This window comes from Anomaloglossus baeobatrachus, chromosome 6 (genome assembly GCF_048569485.1).
Source record: "Anomaloglossus baeobatrachus isolate aAnoBae1 chromosome 6, aAnoBae1.hap1, whole genome shotgun sequence".
Lineage (NCBI taxonomy): Eukaryota > Metazoa > Chordata > Amphibia > Anura > Aromobatidae > Anomaloglossus > Anomaloglossus baeobatrachus.
In genome coordinates, this window is record NC_134358.1 from 335,628,160 (window position 1) to 335,646,356 (window position 18,197).

The following is an 18,197-nucleotide window of genomic DNA, read 5'->3' on the forward strand; positions in this document are numbered from 1 at the left end:
GGCCACAGATAACTCCATGTGAGAGCTTTTTTTGTAAAGTACATCATTGTACTGTATACTAAAAATGGAATGAGGCTTACAAAAGAAAAGAACACTGTACCTACAGTCAAATATGGTGAAGGTGCAAAGATGTTTTGGGGTTGTTTTTCTGCCCCTGGCACTGGGTAACTTGACTGAGTGCAAGGCATCATGAAAGCTGGATTGCAATGTAATGCCCAGTGTCAGAAAGCTGGGTTTAGACCTAGGTCATGGGTCTTCCAGCACGACAACAACCTCAAGAGTACTTCAAGAAGCACCCAGAAATGGATGGAAACTAAGTGCTGAAGAGTTCTGAAGTGACCAGCAATGAGTCCAGATCAAAATTTTGTTGAATACCTGTGGAGAGATCTTAAATTTGCTGTTGGGAGAAAGCACCCTTCAAAAATGAGAGACCTGGAGCAGGTTGCAGAACAAGAGCTGTCCAAAATTCCAGTTGAGAGGTGTAAGAAGGATGTTGATTATAGGCAGTTATTAACTGCAAGTATTTATTCCAAAGGGTATGCAACCAAATATTAAGTTGAGGGTGCCAAAAAATTTCTTTGGCCCATTTTTGAGGTTTTGAGTGAAACTATGTCCAATTTGCCTTTTTTTTTACAGTTTTTTTGTGTTGTTCCAATACACACAAAGGAAATAGCATGTGAATATTTAGATATGTGTAATTGCTATAGTTTTCTGAGAGAAATACTTTCTTTTCTGGAGCAAATTCAAGGGTGCCAGTACTGTACAGGTACAGTTGTGATCAAAATAATAGCAATGTGTACAAAAACACGAGTTAAGCCCAAAATCTTTATAATAGTTTTTATTTCCATGCATTGGGAACATTGCACACTGTTTTCTAAATCAAAACATGCAGAGAAATGTATATAATTTTTAACTACTTTACAGAAAATATCAAAAAATGAAAATTGGGCTGTTCAAAAAAATAGCAGTGTCTGCATTTGTCTTTACATACTCAAAATCTGTCCTCTTCTTATGTAAGATTGAGCATTCCTGTGAATCACAAACCTAATATTTAGTTGTATAACCACTGTTTTTTAGAAGTGCTACAAAGTCAGTCCACTTCTATCCTCTGTCACCTCTTATTTCAGCCCAGTATGCTTTGACAACATCCCACAATTTATTTACATTTGTTAGCTTTGCCTCAGAAACAGCATTTTTTATGTCCCTCCACAAGTGTTCTATTGGATTAAGGTCCGCGGATTGGGCTGGCAACTCCATAACCTCAATCTTGTTGGACTGGAACCAAGATTTTGCTCATTTACAGCTGTGTTTAGGGTCGTTGTCTTGTTGAAACACCCATTTCAAGGGCATTTCCTCTTCATCGTCAGACATGACCTCTTCAAATATTTTGATGCAAACTGGTCCATGATCCCTGATATTTCGTAATTTAGGCCCGGCATCATAGTAAGAGAAACATGCCCATATCATGATGCTTGCACCACCATGCTTCATGATCTTCAGAGTTGGGGGTTGTCTGACGAACTGTCTGCAGCTCTTCAACCAAAAAAGAACAATTTTGCTTTCATCGGTCCACAAAATGTTTCTCCATATTTCTTTAGGCCAATTGATGTGTTCTTTAGCAATTTGTATCCACTTCAATATATGTCCTTTTTTTAAACAGTGGGACTTTGCGGGGACTTCTTGCTAATAGATTAGCTTCACGTCTTCTAACTGTCATAGTACTCACAGGTAACTTGAGACTGTCTTTGATCATGCTGGAGCTGATCATTGGCTGGGCCTTCATCATTCTGGCTATTCTTCCATCCATTCGAATGGTCTTCTTCGGCGCCTCTCTTTTTTTAAAACATTGGAGATCATTTTTGCTGAACAGTCTATCTTTGTCTGCACTTCTTTATCAGTTTTACCCTCTCAAGTCAACTTTTTAATCAAAGTACGCTGTTCTTCTAAATAATGTTTTGAACTACCCATATTTCTCTGGCTTTCAAGGAGAAATGTATGTAAAACATGGGCTGGCTTCACCCATATATAAGGACCACCTGATTAACACCCGTTTCTTCACAGAATGATTGACCTCAATAATTTAATGCCACATGGCTATTATTATGAACACCCCATACTTTCAATTACTTATTCAAATACACAGACTCAAAAACCTGCAGATCATGAATACCGAGTCTGGGGATTTTCTTAGAATCTACCGCACCAACTGGTAAATTGTTTGACATGTGGTAATAGAATTTATACCAAAAACAGTGAATAATCTGGTTAGTCATAGTGGACTGCTATTATTTTAAACACTACTGTACATACGCTCCACTTGAAACAGGGATGACACTGGCTGTAAAGTGCTGTGAAATATGTTGGCATTATATAAGCAAAGCATAGTACACAAATAATTATAAATCTGAGTTCTGGTCAATTTAATACTAAATTGTACTTCATGGTTACATTTTTAACAATTCTTGTTGTTTTTGGGTTTATTTCTAATACTGGGCTTTGAATCCAAAGATATCAGGTTTTTCTAATAATGTAGATCATTGCATTGATGCTAGCTGCAAGGTCGGACATATCACTGGTGCAACCTGTGCAGCCGTACAGGGGCCCAAGAATCAAGGGAGCAAATTTCTACCTCCAAAACAGAAGGTAGAAATCACAGTTGTCATTATCTTTGTTCTGTTTATGATTGTTGACCTTAAGTGATGCACATAGGTGTTTCGATTTCTGAGAAAAGTGGGTGACGTTTAGAGAATAGGAGAATGGCCTTCCGCAATCCTACAGATGTATTTCAGTTTAGTTCATAAATTTTGGAAACTAAAAGCTTATAATGAGTCAAAACAACATTGCTATCTTTTGATTGATTGAACAAAGAAGGAAATGTTATATTTGTATTCCCGAGAACTGTAGTTTCTTTTTCATAATCTGTTTGGCTATAGCTGTGAGGCTGGAGCCCAACAACATGTTGCCCTTAATAAGGAGTACACACTGCCTGTATGCTACACATGAATTTGCCCATACAATTTGTTAGTGCATAAATTGACAAAAATCACTAACTGCTGATTTACACAATACAAACCATTTATATATAGCATGAATTATATATCCAAATATATCATCATAATGTGTAATTACATACTAATTACATATTAGGATTCTTTAAAGGTTTTTACAATGATCAAAGGATATGTAATTTCTTCCTGCATAAAGATATACATACATTGCTTAATTAAAAAGTTTGTTTATCATTATGCAGGGAAGAAATACATTTTCTGACATCAATGGCACCAACAAAAGCAAAGTCATAAAACTATCACATTAATAATTGCCGATTTTTGCTTTAATGTCTTAACATCACATATGTATCAAAGAGTAGTACCGTAATAGCTTTAAATCTACTTTAGTAGAATTCGCTACCTTCAAGGAGGACAGATGACTAATAGTTAAATCTTTAACTTTAATTTCCTTTCCCTTCCAGCACTGTTTATCAGGTGCTATTAGTGAACTGCCATTAACAGCTGTGCAGCTACACAGAGCTACAGATGAAAGCTGCTGCCGGGTCCCTGATTACAAAAATTAAATAGTGTGTATTGGCTTTCTGCTGCTTCTCAGCAGGAAATCTCACTCATAATTCCTTTGCATCCAGACTCAGCAGGAGAAGATTGACAGCATTGAAGACCATGTCAACACTGCTGCTGTGAATGTTGAAGAGGGAACCAAGAACCTGGGGAAGGTAGGGATATATTCATGCTGTTGAATCAATGGTACTGTGCCTACCAGCAATCTTCTGTATTAACCCAATTGATCCGCCGTCTTTAATGCTGAGGGAAACAGCAATTAAGGAAATAAAAAAGAAATGACACATGGGTAAGAAGGAGGGAGCGGTGAAGAAGAAATCAATCTCTGCTGTGATATGCTATCACAACCATTCTTTAGGCACTAAGAAGTACACATCCTGAATTCTGCATTTAGTTCATTTAATTTACTTTTTCAAAGTCAGTTTACAGTTGCTAATATGCTATTTTTTCCTAGTCATATTTAAAAGGATGTTTTGACTTTTCTGACAGGTATTTTCATAACTAATTATGTTCCCCATATTGTGCCATTGTTTTTATAACTCTGCATTGTAACGTTCCTCTTTTACTCCTGTTAGAAGTTTATGAATATGTTGACTAGTGATGGATGGACTCTCAGATACCCATGATTGACGGGTCCCACTGGGTTTAAAACACCACCCCCCCAGAATTGATCCCGGATATCTGGCTGGATTCCAGTACCCATATAAGTCTATTGGGACCAGAATCCAGCTCTTTAGAATGGTGGTAGAAAGGATAGGGGTATTGGAGGAAGCGCATTATACTTACCGAGTCTCCCGCACAACTCTAACGCTACTTTCAGGGTCACTCATTATCCCTCATGCATATGTACTGCTTCCCCCACCCACTGGCAGTCCCTGTGTCTCTGATTGGTTGCAGTCAGATGCGCCACTACCCCGTGTGACCGCGTGTCTGACTGCTTTTAATCAAAGGCACTGTGTGTGCATCTCTGTTGCTGTAAAAATAAATAATATTGGTGTAGGGTCCCCCCATATTATGTTACCCAGCAATCATAAAACATACAGCTGCAGGCTGCAGATCCCAGCCACGTGCTTATCTTGGCTGTGTATCAAATAAGCGGGACCCCTTCGGCTTTTTTTTTTTTTTTTTTATCCCTCATGCTAATGCACTGCTTCCCCCACCCACTGGCAGTCCCCGTGTCTCTGATTGGTTCAAGTCAGATGTGCCACTACCCCGTGTGACCGCGTGTCTGACTGCTTTTAATCAAAGGCGCTGTGTGTGCATCACTGTTGCTGTAAAAATAAATAATATTGGTGTAGGGTCCCCCCATATTATGTTACCCAGCAATCATAAAACATACAGCTGCAGGCTGCAGATCCCAGCCATGTGCTTATCTTGGCTGTGTATCAAATAAGAAGGACCCCTTCGGGGTTTTTTTTGTTTTTTTTTTTAAGTTATTGAAATAAATAATTATAAAAAACTGGCATGCTGACCTCCGTAATTTTGATACCCAGTTATGGTAAAGCCGACAGCTAGGAGATTCATGCTTATTGGGCCATCCCAGCCTAAAAATAGCAGCCTGCAGTTGCCCAGAATTGTAGCATCCATTAAATGTGACAATCCCGGAACTTTACTCTGCTCATCCCGATTGTTTTGGTGCAGTGGCAATCTCGGTAATAAGGGGTTAATAACAACTTACAGCTGCCACTAAGCCCTGGATCAGTAATGGGAGGCATATATGAAAGCCCCCCATTACTAATCTGTAAGTGAAAAGAAATAAACACAAACACCGAAAAAATCCTTTAATTGAAGTAAAATACAAGAAAAAGCCATCTTTCACCCCTTTATTAACCCCAAAAACACCCAGGTCTGACGTAGTTCGCACAAGGTCCCATAACCATTCCTGTTCTGCTACATCTGAAGTGACAACACTTGGGCACAGAACATGACCACCCGCTGTGAGCTTCACGCAGGTACTCCCTGTGCCTTACTTACTACCATGCAACTGTAATAAATGTACTAGGGGCAGGGTGGGGAACCTTTTTTCTGCCGGGGCCATTTGGACTTTTCTACCAATTTTTGGGGGCCGCAAAAATTATCAGGTTGAAAATTACCCTAATATATTTGGTCAAACAATTAATAAACTCACCCGTACTGTGGTGGCTGGAGCTGCTTCTCTTTGGTGCGGCTGTGATTTTCGGCGATATTGATCATGTTGCTTCTCACAACTGCTTTTCCAGGTTTGTCTCGGTTTGGAGCACAGTGAACAGATTGGTAAATCATATACATCCCCTAGGAGACGCTGGAGGTGTTACGGTTGCTGTGGCACTGGAGACTATGTTCGGATTTCTTGCTACTGCACATGTGCAAGTGCTGGAGACTAAGTCCTATCTTGGAGCCATTGCACATGTGCGGGTGACATCATCGCTGACACGAGGTCACATGTCTGTGACACCTTCTAAGCTGATTGGCCGCTGGTCATGTGCTTGTGACACGTGGTCACATGTCTCTGACACCTTCTATGCCAATTGGTCGCTGGTCATGTGCTTGTGACGCTTTGCTCGGTGATAGGCCAGCGTGACGTCATTGCTGTCATTCTGGCAGCGGATTGGCTCTGGTGTCCTCCATCTTGGATGAGGCACAGAGTCTATATAAAACCCTGACGCACGCCGCCCGGCGCTCAGTCCTCTTGGTTCATGCATGAGAGTAGACGCTCTGTGCACGTCCCTCTAGGCATCTCTCTGTCTATGTTAGGTGAGCGCTACCGGCAGGGTAGCGTTCTTATACCTTACAGCTTCGGCTGCGGTCCGTATCCTTACCTCTTAGTGGAGGGGACATAGGCAGGTGACCTTAGGTGGTCCGGCTGGGCCTTGTGATTCTACTCGTAGGTGGACGTTGCCGCTAGGGTATCGTTCCTTATACTGCGTCTGGCAGTTGTTCGTATCCTCGCACACTAGTGGAGTGAACGCAGGTAGGAGCTTTGTGCGGCTTACGCTGCTGTCCGTCTCTTTTGCAACACTAGTGGAGCAGACCTAGGCAGGTGCCATATCTAGTGGTTCATGTCCTCGCACACTAGTGGAGCGAACGCAGGTAGGAGCGGCTGACCTTTCTTTTGGTAGACGGGTTCTCCAAGCGGTGGTCCCTCCCTAAGGTGATTGGTCTATAGAATCTCTCAGGTGGTGCTGTCATGGGCGAAGGGGAAAAATCTTAATTACTTACCGGTAATGTGATTTTCAGTAGCCCATGACAGCACCCTTAGTTTCCCCCCCTTTTTCACTGGTTCTGGGCACCCTTCGGGGAGTGTTACCGTTAGTGGTGTATTCCTGGTGGTGGTGTGATTAACGTTTTCTGGTTTTGTTTTGTTGGTCCTCTCTGGCTCTGTAAACCTACTGATGTGGAGGAGAGGTGCCGCCTTTTTATCAGTGGGTTTCCTGTCCTGATGTAGGCGGAACCTATCTCTCAGGTGGTGCTGTCATGGGCTACTGAAAATCACATTACCGGTAAGTAATTAAGATTTTCACACTCACTGCTTTTGTCTCTGTGACCATTAACAGAGACCATACCACATACCCTCCAAGTAAGGGAGGAATTGCTTTATTTTCTAATTATATTCCTCTGTGAGTTTAACAGAGGTATTGCACTCTGCACTTGTGCTATTACTAGTTACAGTGGCACACTTATATACCCCTTATCCTCTGCCATAGTCTGCAGCAGAGTCTTTGCACGGTGGACCCTGACTGTCTGATATTCCTTTGGGTTTTATTATCAGACAACCCCCCGTAACAGGAGGTAACTACATCACAGGAGGGGCTGGGGGCATATATACATCACAGGAGATGCTGAGGACATATATACATCACAGGAGGAGCTGGGGACATATATACAGCGCAGGAGGAGCTGGGGACATATATACAGCACAGGACGAGCTGGGGACATATATACAGCAGAGGGCGAGCTGGAGACATATATACAGCACAGGATGAGCTGGGGACATATATACAGCACAGGAGGGGCTGGAGGCATATATATATCACAGGAGAAGCTGGGGGCATATATACAGCACAGGTCGAGCTGGGGACATATATACAGCACAGGAGGGGCTGGAGGCATATATATATCACAGGAGGAGCTGGGGACATATATACAGCACAGGAGGGGCTGGGGCTCAAACATCGCTGATGGGAAACAGACAGTACTGCTGGGCACGGACAGCACTGGCAGTGGCACGAACATCACTAGAGGGGGCACAAACAGGACTGGGGGACATGGATAGAACTGAGGGAGCATAGACATCACCAAGCAGGCATGGACAGCACAGGGGGGGTGGATAACACTGGCGGTGACACGAACAGCACTGGTGGTGGCACGGACAGGACTGGGGGACATGGACAGGACTGAGGGGGCACAGACATCACCAATAGACCACAGACAGCATGGGGGAGGGGTAGCACATAGCACAGACATCACCAAGGGAGCACGGACATCACTGGAGATGGCACAAAAAGCACTAGAGGGGCATGATGAGGACTGGGGGACATGGACAGTACTGAGGGAGCACAGGCAGCACTGTGGGGTGGCACACAGCACTGGGTTGGTGGCACACTGCACCACGAGGCAGGACTCACACTGCACCGCAAGGCAGGACTCATGCTGCACCGCGAGGCAGAAGACACGCTGCACCGGAAGGCACGTACAGCAGGGAAGCCGGTAAACCTGCTGCTATTCTTCTGTGGGACGGAAGTACAGAGCATCTCGCACTTATCCCGCCTACAAAGTACGTTCTCAGCACATTGGTACGGGCCAGGCCAGCGTGCTGAGAAACTAATGGCATGCGTGCTATACAGTGATTTAAAGGGCCGGCAGCCGACAAGACCTCAGCTGACACCCGTCTCACTGCGGTGCCTGGGAGGTTCCCAGGGGCTGCATAAAATGTATGCGGCCCGCGGGCTGGAGGTTCCCCACCCCTGTACTGGGGTAAGGATAAGATTTTTATTCTATTTAAAACTCTGTAGGATAACCTTTACTTCCCTATAATGGATATGTGGTGAGTCTGCTCCATAGTGACATCAGCAAGATTTTGATGAAGCCTTTATATTCAGACTAGTGTTTGGAGCTTGGGTTGTTATATGCACTTTTCATGATAATTGCCTCTATACATTTATTTTTTGTACCCAGTACATTGGTCTGCTATTATCCTTTTATATTATTGTGGATTTTTTTTATATTAATATATTCTTTGGCTCCTATGTGAAATGGTATGACTCCGTTTTTTTCTATTGCCTACAACTAAAGTCATTTGATATCCTGTCCCACCTTATGAATTTTATAGGATGATTGTCAATTCTTTTTGCAATGTTTTAAGTGATTTTAAAATGTAGTCGTGTCTTTTTTTGATTACAGTAAAAACTTTTTTTGTATTGTTTGATATAAAAGATTGTGTGTGTAGTGATCCTGTATATTAGTTGGTTTCAGGCAGAGAATGAGCTGCAACGATGAGCAGTGACGTCACTCAGGTTATTTGCAGTCACAGGTGGAGGACGGTGCAAACTTCCAGCTGTGACTGCAAATAACCTGAGTGACATCACTGCTCATCGCTGCTGGCCATTCTCTGCATGAAGCTCACAGCAGGTGGTCATGTTATTTGCATGCACACTGTCACTTCAGATGTAGCAGAGCTGGAATCCTCATGGGACCTCTTGTGGATTACGCCGTCCCTGTGTGTTTTTTGATATGTTGGATAAATACAGTCAGTGTTTGGACATGACAGTGTTACTACATGACTGAAATGTGGTAGTAGTAGCAGCCATGGTGGAGGAAAAGTTAGCAGTGACAGCTGACATATTAGTGACACTCTGGATAAGAGTAACCTAGAGGTAGGGATCAGGACAGGGAGCAAGCAACTCAAGACATTTCCCAACTTGATAACTGTCAGGGATGATAATGACAATGAAGGCATGAGTTGGAAACCAGATCAGGCTATTGAGGAGGTCGAGGATAGTGGTAGTATTGGCGATAAAGAACGGAGTCAATTTCTGATCAGATCTTAAAGGGACAAATTTGCTTCTTTTCTGCTAGCTGCGGAGTTGAAAATGCCTCAAATGCTATTGGTGGAGAAGGCTCATTTGCACATGAAAGGTCTGGTCATAGTCATGGTACTGGCAAGTCCTATTTGCGATTATCTCAGGTGTGGGAATTTTTCTCCATGTTGCAAGCCAGCAAATCTTTTGCAGAGTGCAGGCTCAGCAAGAGAAAAATAGCTGTAGCTAAAATCATCTAAGAACTACAGCTCTCCATTAGCGCATGAAGCAGTATCAGCTGTTCATGTTGAAAAAGCAAAGTTGCCAGCAATTTGAGCAAGGTTCAAACTGTACCTCCTCTTACTTCTCCTTGTGTTTGTCTTTCTTGTTTCCCAGGCCAAGTGTCAAATTACCTGGTCAGTGTCATCATCACCATCATCATCTATTGTTTGTCATACACTGATTACTCCTGCTCCTCCTTCTCACGGTCAGATATTTGATTGTGTAGCCAGGAAGCAATATTTGCCCAGTTATCCTTATCCGCTTTTGTGCCAACTTCCAGTATGTCACAAAAGTGAGTACACCCCTCACATTTTTGTAAATATTTTATTACATCTTTTCATGGGGCAACACTGAAGATATAACACTTTGATATAAATGTAAAGTAGTCAATGTACAGCCTGTCTAACAGTCACACTGCGTTTTTACCCACGTTTTTTTGCGTTTTTGATGCAGATATTTCTTGAGAAAATGGTTGTAACCTTTCTGCAAACATTCCCCAGCAAAACCTATGGAAAAAAAAAATAGCTGTGCGCACGCTGCATTTTTTTCTCAAGAACATTCTTTCTGCAGAATTTCTTGAGAAAAAGAATGAGCATGTTACTTCTTTTCTGTAGGTACCTGCGTTTTTTGCCATAGAAAATGGTAAAAAAACCTCTAGGACCAACCTACGGAAAAAACGCATCAAAACGCATTAAAAACGGTAAAAACGCATGCGTTATTGGTGCGTTTTTTGAACGCAAGTGCGCTAATCTTTCAGACTCAAGAAATTTCTTGAGAAAAATCCTTTTTCTAGTGCGCACAAGGCCTAAATTTGGTTTGACTTCTAAATAAGCCAATACACAGCCATTAATGTTGAAACTGATGTCAACAAAAGTGACTACACCCACAGATGTGTCCAATTAGTCACGGTGTCATGTGATTACCATGTCTTACATGTTTTCAGGTGGGAATTGGGAGCAGTTTTGCTAAATTTTGTGTTACCGCTCTCATACTCTCTCATACTGATCACTGAAATTTCAACATAGCATCTTATGGCAAAGAATTCTCTGAGGATCTGAAAAAAAAATTGTTGCTCTAGATAAAGATGACCTAAACTATGACAAGATTCCCAAAACCCTGAAACTGAGCTGCAGTACAGTGTCCAAAAGCATACAACGGTAATACATGGTTATATAGTTACATAGATTGAAACAATTGCTACTCCTACGTTGTCAAGATGCTGGTGGTGAAGTCATTTTCGTTCAACTTAGTGGATTATACTGCCTTTCAGAAATTGATGGTATGTTCTCAGCCATAGTGGAAGATACTCAGCTGCCATGAAGGGGTGCAGTCTGTGCTCTTACGTGCAGGAGAATGTGGCCTGAACACTAGACTTGTCATTGAGCAATTATAAATTGGAACTGTAAATGTCTTTCGCTGCACACTGGCTCAACTTTTTTAGAGCAAATAATGCACCACAGCAACCAGGACAGCTTATGGAGCATCCACTATTGGATGCTGGGTTTGGTTTCAATACCATTCAGTGATTATCCACCTCCTCTTACACATCTTGCACATACCCCTCAATGGACATCACCCAATCCCCAACAGCAACAGAGTAGAATATTGCATCCACTCCCTGCCCTTAATCATTTCGTTCCTGTAAGCTGAAGCACAGCCAAGCTGTTTTACAGCTTATGAGCATAGACGACAAAAACCAGACTGACGATGAGTTGCTCAATGACACATGCAGAAAGAGAAGGAATGGATGTGGAGGGGGGAAATTGAGGTATCCACGACACAGGTAAGGAATGAGGCTGACAGGAAATTGGAAGAGAGCTAGTATGTCCAAAGTAATTGAAAGACTTTTCTTTATTGGTATTTCATGAAAAGGTTACTTTCTTCAGCGCTCTATTGGGAGACCCAGACGATTGGGGTATAGCTACTGCCCTCTGGAGGCCACACAAAGCACTACATTAAAAGTGCAAGGCCCCTCCCCCTCTGGCTATACCCCCCCGTGGTATCACGGGTACTCCAGTTTTAGCTTTGTGTGCGAAGGAGGTCAGACATTCCATGCATAGCTCCACAGATTTTAGTCAGCAGTTGCTGCTGACTAGTTCGGATGGAAGAAAAGAGGACACATATAGTGTCCCCAGCATGCTCCCTTCTCACCCCTGGATGGTGTTGTAAGGTTGAGGTACCTATTGCTGGTACAGGGCTGGAGCCTGACATGCTGTTTTTCCTTCCACATCCCCTGGTAGGGCTCTGTGGAAGTGGGATCCTGCCGGCCTCAAAGCTCTGACGCCGGGCTCCATCCACAGACCCATTAGAACCTGATGGATTCGGAGCAGGAGTACAATCAGGGACCGGGCCCTGCATCATACAGGTACTCTGTGTCCCCGGCAGGCACAGACACACTCCGGGCTGGCTGGGTGTTGTAGTGCGCCGGGGACCGTACACTGAGCTGGTGTTCCTACAGTTATCTGGGGGACTTTGTGTTTTGGGAACGCAGCGCCGACCCCCTCTGGACCGGGCGGCGCTGCTGTGACTTGTGGTGCGCCGGGGATACGCCGACCGCGCTTTTACGGCGGCGGCGTTTATAACTCTAGTCCCCGGCTTTTGGGCCTAGGACGCCGGCAGCTCCGATCGTTCCCGCCCCCACCCTGTCAATCAGGGTAGGGGAGAGACGCTGTTTCACGGCAGCGAGGAGGGCTGGAGCCTGATTTACATGCTCCAGCCCTCTCACTAGGCACAGAGGGAAGCAGGCTTCCCGCTCTTGGTCAGGAACGCCCAGGGCCCGCCCCCCTTCTTCTCTCAGAACGCCGGCAGCCATTACATGCATGTCTGGCTGGAGGAAGGACGCAAGGCTCTGGGAGACCTAGACTGAGGGGCTTTGGAAGACCACACACCCGCTCTTAAGCGGGCGGTAAGCGGCTTTTCAGCTGGCCCCTCTAGTGCCTCAGTGTATGTTAGTGTATTGTGTCACTGGACATAGATATTTATTGATTTCTTGCACTGTGAGGTCGCTTCCTGGCTGAATACCCCAGATCGCTCTGAGGAGGCAGCAACATGTCATCCACAAGACGCAAAGCTGCCAAGGCTAGGGCTGTGTGCACTGCGTGTGCTGCATGTGGGGCTGCTCTACCAGCAGGCTCCAAAGACCCCCATTGTGTGCAATGCTCAGATCCGGTGCTGCTTCGCCAGCCGGAGTCAGGAGAGATAGTGACCCAGGCTGAGACGCCTGTAAGTCCTGCCCCGGTGTCGGGGACAGACTTTGCAGTTTTTGCGGTTAATATGTCTGTGACTATGGCAAAAATCCTGGAAACTTTGCAATCCATGCCTGGGGCTCAGTCTATGGACACGGCGAGGTCTATGTCCTCTAATCCTCCGCAGTTGGATTTAATCCAGACTGCAAGGGGGTCCCCGGCTTCTCAGGATGAGTATAATGACTCAGATGATTGCCCCAGCCACCCCAAGCGGGCTCGCTGGGAAAGACCCTCAACGTCATCACACTGCTCAGGGTCTCAGCGCAATCAGTCTCCCTGTGATGTGTCTGAAGAGAGTGATCAGGAGTCTAATCCTGGAACCCCTCTCAATCTGGATACCCCGGATGGGGACGCCATGGTAAACGATCTTATCTCAGCCATCAATAGGCTGTTAGATATTTCTCCCCCAGCCCCTTCAGCAGAAGAGGCAGCGGCAGAGCAGGAGAAGTTTCGTTTCCTCTATCCCAAGCGTAAATTAAGTGCTCTGTTGGATCACTCTGACTTCAGAGAATCAATCCAGAAGCACGACGCTCATCCAGAAAAGCGTTTCTCTAAACGTTCTAAGGATACACGTTATCCTTTCCCCCCTGATGTGGTCAAGCGCTGGACCCAGTGTCCAAAGGTGGACCCCCCGATTTCCAAGCTTGCAGCTAGATCCATAGTTGCAGTGGAGGATGGCGCTTCACTTAAGGATGCCAATGACAGACAGATGGACCTTTGGTTAAAATCTGTCTATGAAGCTATCGGCGCGTCGTTTGCTCCAGCATTCGCAGCCGTATGGGCACTCCAAGCTATTTCAGCTGGTTTAGCAAAGGTGGATGCTATCTTACATCCAGCGGTGCCGCAAGTGGCGTCCCTTACCTCGCAGATGTCCGCGTTTGCGTCTTACGCTATCAATGCGGTCCTAGAATCTACCAGCCGCACCTCAATGGCGTCTGCCAATTCGGTAGTTTTGCGCAGAGCATTGTGGTTAAAGGACTGGAAAGCAGATGCTGGTTCCAAAAAATGTTTAACCAGCTTGCCTTTATCTAGAGATAGACTGTTTGGCGAGCCATTGGCTGACATCATTAAACAGTCCAAGGGTAAAGACTCCTCTTTACCCCAGCCCAGATCAAGCAAACCTCAGCAGAAAAAGTGGCAGCAGAGGTTTCAGTCCTTTCGAGGTTCGGGCAAAACACAATTCTCCTCGTCCAAAGGGACTCAGAGGACGCAAAGAAACTCAGATTCCTGGCGGGCTCATTCACGCCCCAAGAAAGCAAATGGAGGAACCGCTTCCAAAGCGGCTACCTCATGACTTCCAGTCCCCTCCCTCCGCATCTCCGGTCGGGGGCAGGCTCTCCCGCTTTTACGACACTTGGATGTCACAGGTCAAAGACCGGTGGGTGACAGACATTTTGTCGCGCGGGTACAGAATCGAGTTCAGTTCTCGTCCTCCAGCTCGGTTCTTCAGAACCTCCCCACATCCAGACCGTGTAGATGTCCTGCGGCAGGCGGTGGACTCCCTAAGAGCGGAAGGAGTAGTGGTTCCTGTACCGTCTCAGGAACAAGGGAGAGGGTTTTACTCCAACCTCTTTGTGGTGCCAAAAAAGGACGGCTCGTTCCGTCCTGTTCTGGACCTAAAACTGCTCAACAAACATGTGCACGCCAGACGGTTCCGGATGGAAACCCTCCGTTCTGTCATTGCCTCAATGTCTCAAGGAGACTTCCTTGCCTCAATAGACATCAAAGATGCTTATCTCCACGTGCCAATTGCTACAGAACATCAACGTTTTCTACGTTTTGTGATAGGAGACGACCATCTTCAGTTCGCAGCTCTGCCATTCGGTCTGGCGACAGCCCCCCGGGTCTTCACCAAGGTCATGGCGGCGGTGGTAGCAGTCCTGCACTCTCAGGGACACTCGGTGATCCCTTACCTAGACGATCTACTTGTCAAGGCACCCTCTCAAGAGGCATGCCAACTCAGTCTACAGGCTACGCTGGAGACTCTCCAGACTTTTGGATGGATCATCAACTTTCCAAAGTCAAATCTGTCACCGACACAGTCACTAACGTATCTTGGCATGGAGTTCCATACTCGAGCAGCGAGAGTGAAGCTTCCGCTAAACAAGCAGCGGTCCCTACAGACAGGGGTGCAATCTCTCCTTCAGGGCCAGTCGCACCCCTTACGGCGCCTCATGCACTTCCTAGGGAAGATGGTGGCAGCCATGGAAGCAGTTCCCTTTGCGCAGTTTCATCTGCGTCCACTTCAATGGGACATTCTCCGCCAATGGGACGGGAAGACGACTTCCCTAGACAGGAAAGTCTCTCTTTCCCAGACGGCCAAGGACTCTCTACAATGGTGGCTCCTTCCCACCTCATTGTCTCAGGGAAGATCCTTCCTGCCCCCATCCTGGGCAGTGGTCACGACAGATGCGAGTCTGTCGGGGTGGGGAGCAGTGTTTCTACACCACAGGGCTCAGGGGACGTGGACTCCGCAAGAGTCCACCCTTCAGATCAATGTTCTGGAAATCAGGGCAGTGTATCTTGCCCTACTAGCCTTTCAACAGTGGCTGGAAGGAAAGCAGATCCGAATCCAGTCGGACAACTCCACAGCGGTGGCATACATCAACCACCAAGGAGGGACGCGCAGCCGGCAAGCCTTTCAGGAAGTCCGGCGCATTCTGAATTGGGTGGAGGACACAGCATCCACCATCTCCGCGGTTCACATCCCAGGCGTAGAAAACTGGGAAGCAGACTTCCTCAGTCGCCAGGGTATGGACGCAGGGGAATGGTCCCTTCACCCGGACGTGTTTCAGGAAATCTGTCGCCGCTGGGGGGTGCCGGACGTCGACCTAATGGCGTCTCGGCACAACAACAAGGTCCCGGCATTCATGGCGCGGTCGCGCGATCAAAGAGCTCTGGCGGCAGACGCCTTGGTGCAAGATTGGTCGCAGTTCCGCCTCCCATATGTATTCCCGCCTCTGGCACTCTTGCCCAGAGTACTACGCAAGATCAGATCCGATTGCAGCCGCATCATACTCGTCGCCCCAGACTGGCCGAGGAGATCGTGGTATCCGGATCTGTGGCATCTCACGGTCGGCCGACCGTGGTCACTTCCAGACCGTCCAGACCTGCTGTCTCAAGGGCCGTTTTTCCATCAGAATTCTGCGGCCCTGAACCTGACTGTGTGGCCATTGAGTCCTGGATCCTATCGTCAACAGGCTTATCACAGGGAGTGGTAGCCACAATGAGACAAGCTAGGAAGTCAACTTCTGCTAAGATCTACCACAGAACGTGGAAGATTTTCTTAACCTGGTGCTCTGCTCAGGGAGTGTCTCCCTGGCCATTTGCATTGCCCACTTTTCTGTCTTTCCTGCAATCAGGGTTGGAAAAGGGCTTGTCGCTCAGCTCCCTTAAAGGGCAAGTCTCGGCACTATCCGTGTTTTTTCAGAAGCGTCTAGCACGTGTTCCTAAGGTGCGCACGTTCCTGCAGGGGGTCTGTCATATTGTGCCCCCGTACAAGCGGCCGTTGGATCCATGGGATCTGAACAGAGTACTAGTGGCTCTCCAGAAACCGCCTTTCGAGCCTCTCAAAGAAGTTTCTTTTTCTCGCCTGTCACAGAAAGTGGCGTTTCTTGTTGCGATCACATCGCTTCGGCGAGTGTCTGAGCTGGCAGCTCTGTCATCCAAGGCTCCCTTCCTGGTGTTCCACCAGGACAAGGTAGTGCTGCGCCCCATTCCGGAGTTTCTCCCTAAGGTCGTATCCTCGTTTCATCTTAATCAGGATATATCCTTGCCTTCCTTTTATCCTCATCCGGTTCACCGGTATGAAAAGGACTTGCGTTTGCTAGATCTGGTGAGAGCACTCAGGATCTACATTTCCCGCACGGCGCCCATGCGCCGTTCCGATGCACTTTTTGTCCTTGTCGCCGGTCCGCGCAAGGGGTTGCAGGCTTCTAAAGCCACCTTGGCTCGATGGATCAAAGAACCAATTATAGAGGCCTACCGTTCTGCTGGGCTTCCGGTTCCTTCAGGGCTAAAAGCCCACTCAACCAGAGCCGTGGGTGCGTCCTGGGCATTACGGCACCAGGCTTCGGCTCAACAGGTGTGTCAGGCAGCTACCTGGTCGAGTCTGCACACTTTCACCAAGCATTATCAGGTGCATACCTATGCTTCGGCGGATGCCAGCTTAGGTAGAAGAGTCCTGCAGGCGGCAGTGACATCCCCGTAGGGGGGGGCTGTTTTGCAGCTCTAACATGAGGTATTTCTTTACCCACCCAGGGACAGCTTTTGGACGTCCCAATCGTCTGGGTCTCCCAATAGAGCGCTGAAGAAGAAGGGAATTTTGTTACTTACCGTAAATTCCTTTTCTTCTAGCTCTTATTGGGAGACCCAGCACCCGCCCTGTTGTCCTTCGGGATTGTTTTTGCTGTTTGCGGGTACACATGTTGTTCATGTTGAACGGTTTTTCAGTTCTCCGATGTTACTCGGAGTTAATTTGTTTAAACCAGTTGTTGGCTTCCTCCTTCTTGCTTTGGCACTAAAACTGGAGTACCCGTGATACCACGGGGGGGTATAGCCAGAGGGGGAGGGGCCTTGCACTTTTAATGTAGTGCTTTGTGTGGCCTCCAGAGGGCAGTAGCTATACCCCAATCGTCTGGGTCTCCCAATAAGAGCTAGAAGAAAAGGAATTTACGGTAAGTAACAAAATTCCCTTCTTGCTGTACATAGTTACATAGTTACATAGTTACTTAGGTTGAAAAAAGACCTAGGTCCATCTAGTTCAACCTTCCTCCACCAGTTCTACATTTAGTCACTAAGTCATTTATAACCAAAAACGATTTGTGTACTGAGGAAATCATCCAGCCCTTTTTTAAAAGCTGTTATAGTATCTGCCATTACTACCTCTTGTGGTAGGGCATTCCACAGTCTGACTGCTCTAACTGTAAAGAACCCTTTCCTATTTAGCTGTCGGAATCGCTTTTCATGTAAAACCCTCTGACGGGTTGCCCTCTTTATCCACTCTCTTAGACATTAAGATTAGTGATGGGTGATCCCAAACTGTAAACTTTGGGGTCCGTACCAGACACCTACTGCATACCTCCCAGCTGTCCTGGATACAG

At 46.3% G+C, this 18,197-nt stretch overlaps 1 protein-coding gene across 2 annotated transcripts in view; it reads left to right on the forward strand.

Annotated features, from left to right (window-relative positions):
• The window catches only part of STX17 (syntaxin 17), a 241,054-nt gene that overhangs the window by 191,463 nt on the left and 31,394 nt on the right, over window positions 1–18,197 (forward strand). For both annotated transcript variants that reach the window (XM_075314960.1, XM_075314961.1), the window contains one exon: window positions 3,641–3,727. In XM_075314960.1, coding sequence (XP_075171075.1) covers window positions 3,641–3,727 — 87 coding nt within the window. The remainder of the gene's footprint in view (window positions 1–3,640; window positions 3,728–18,197) is intronic.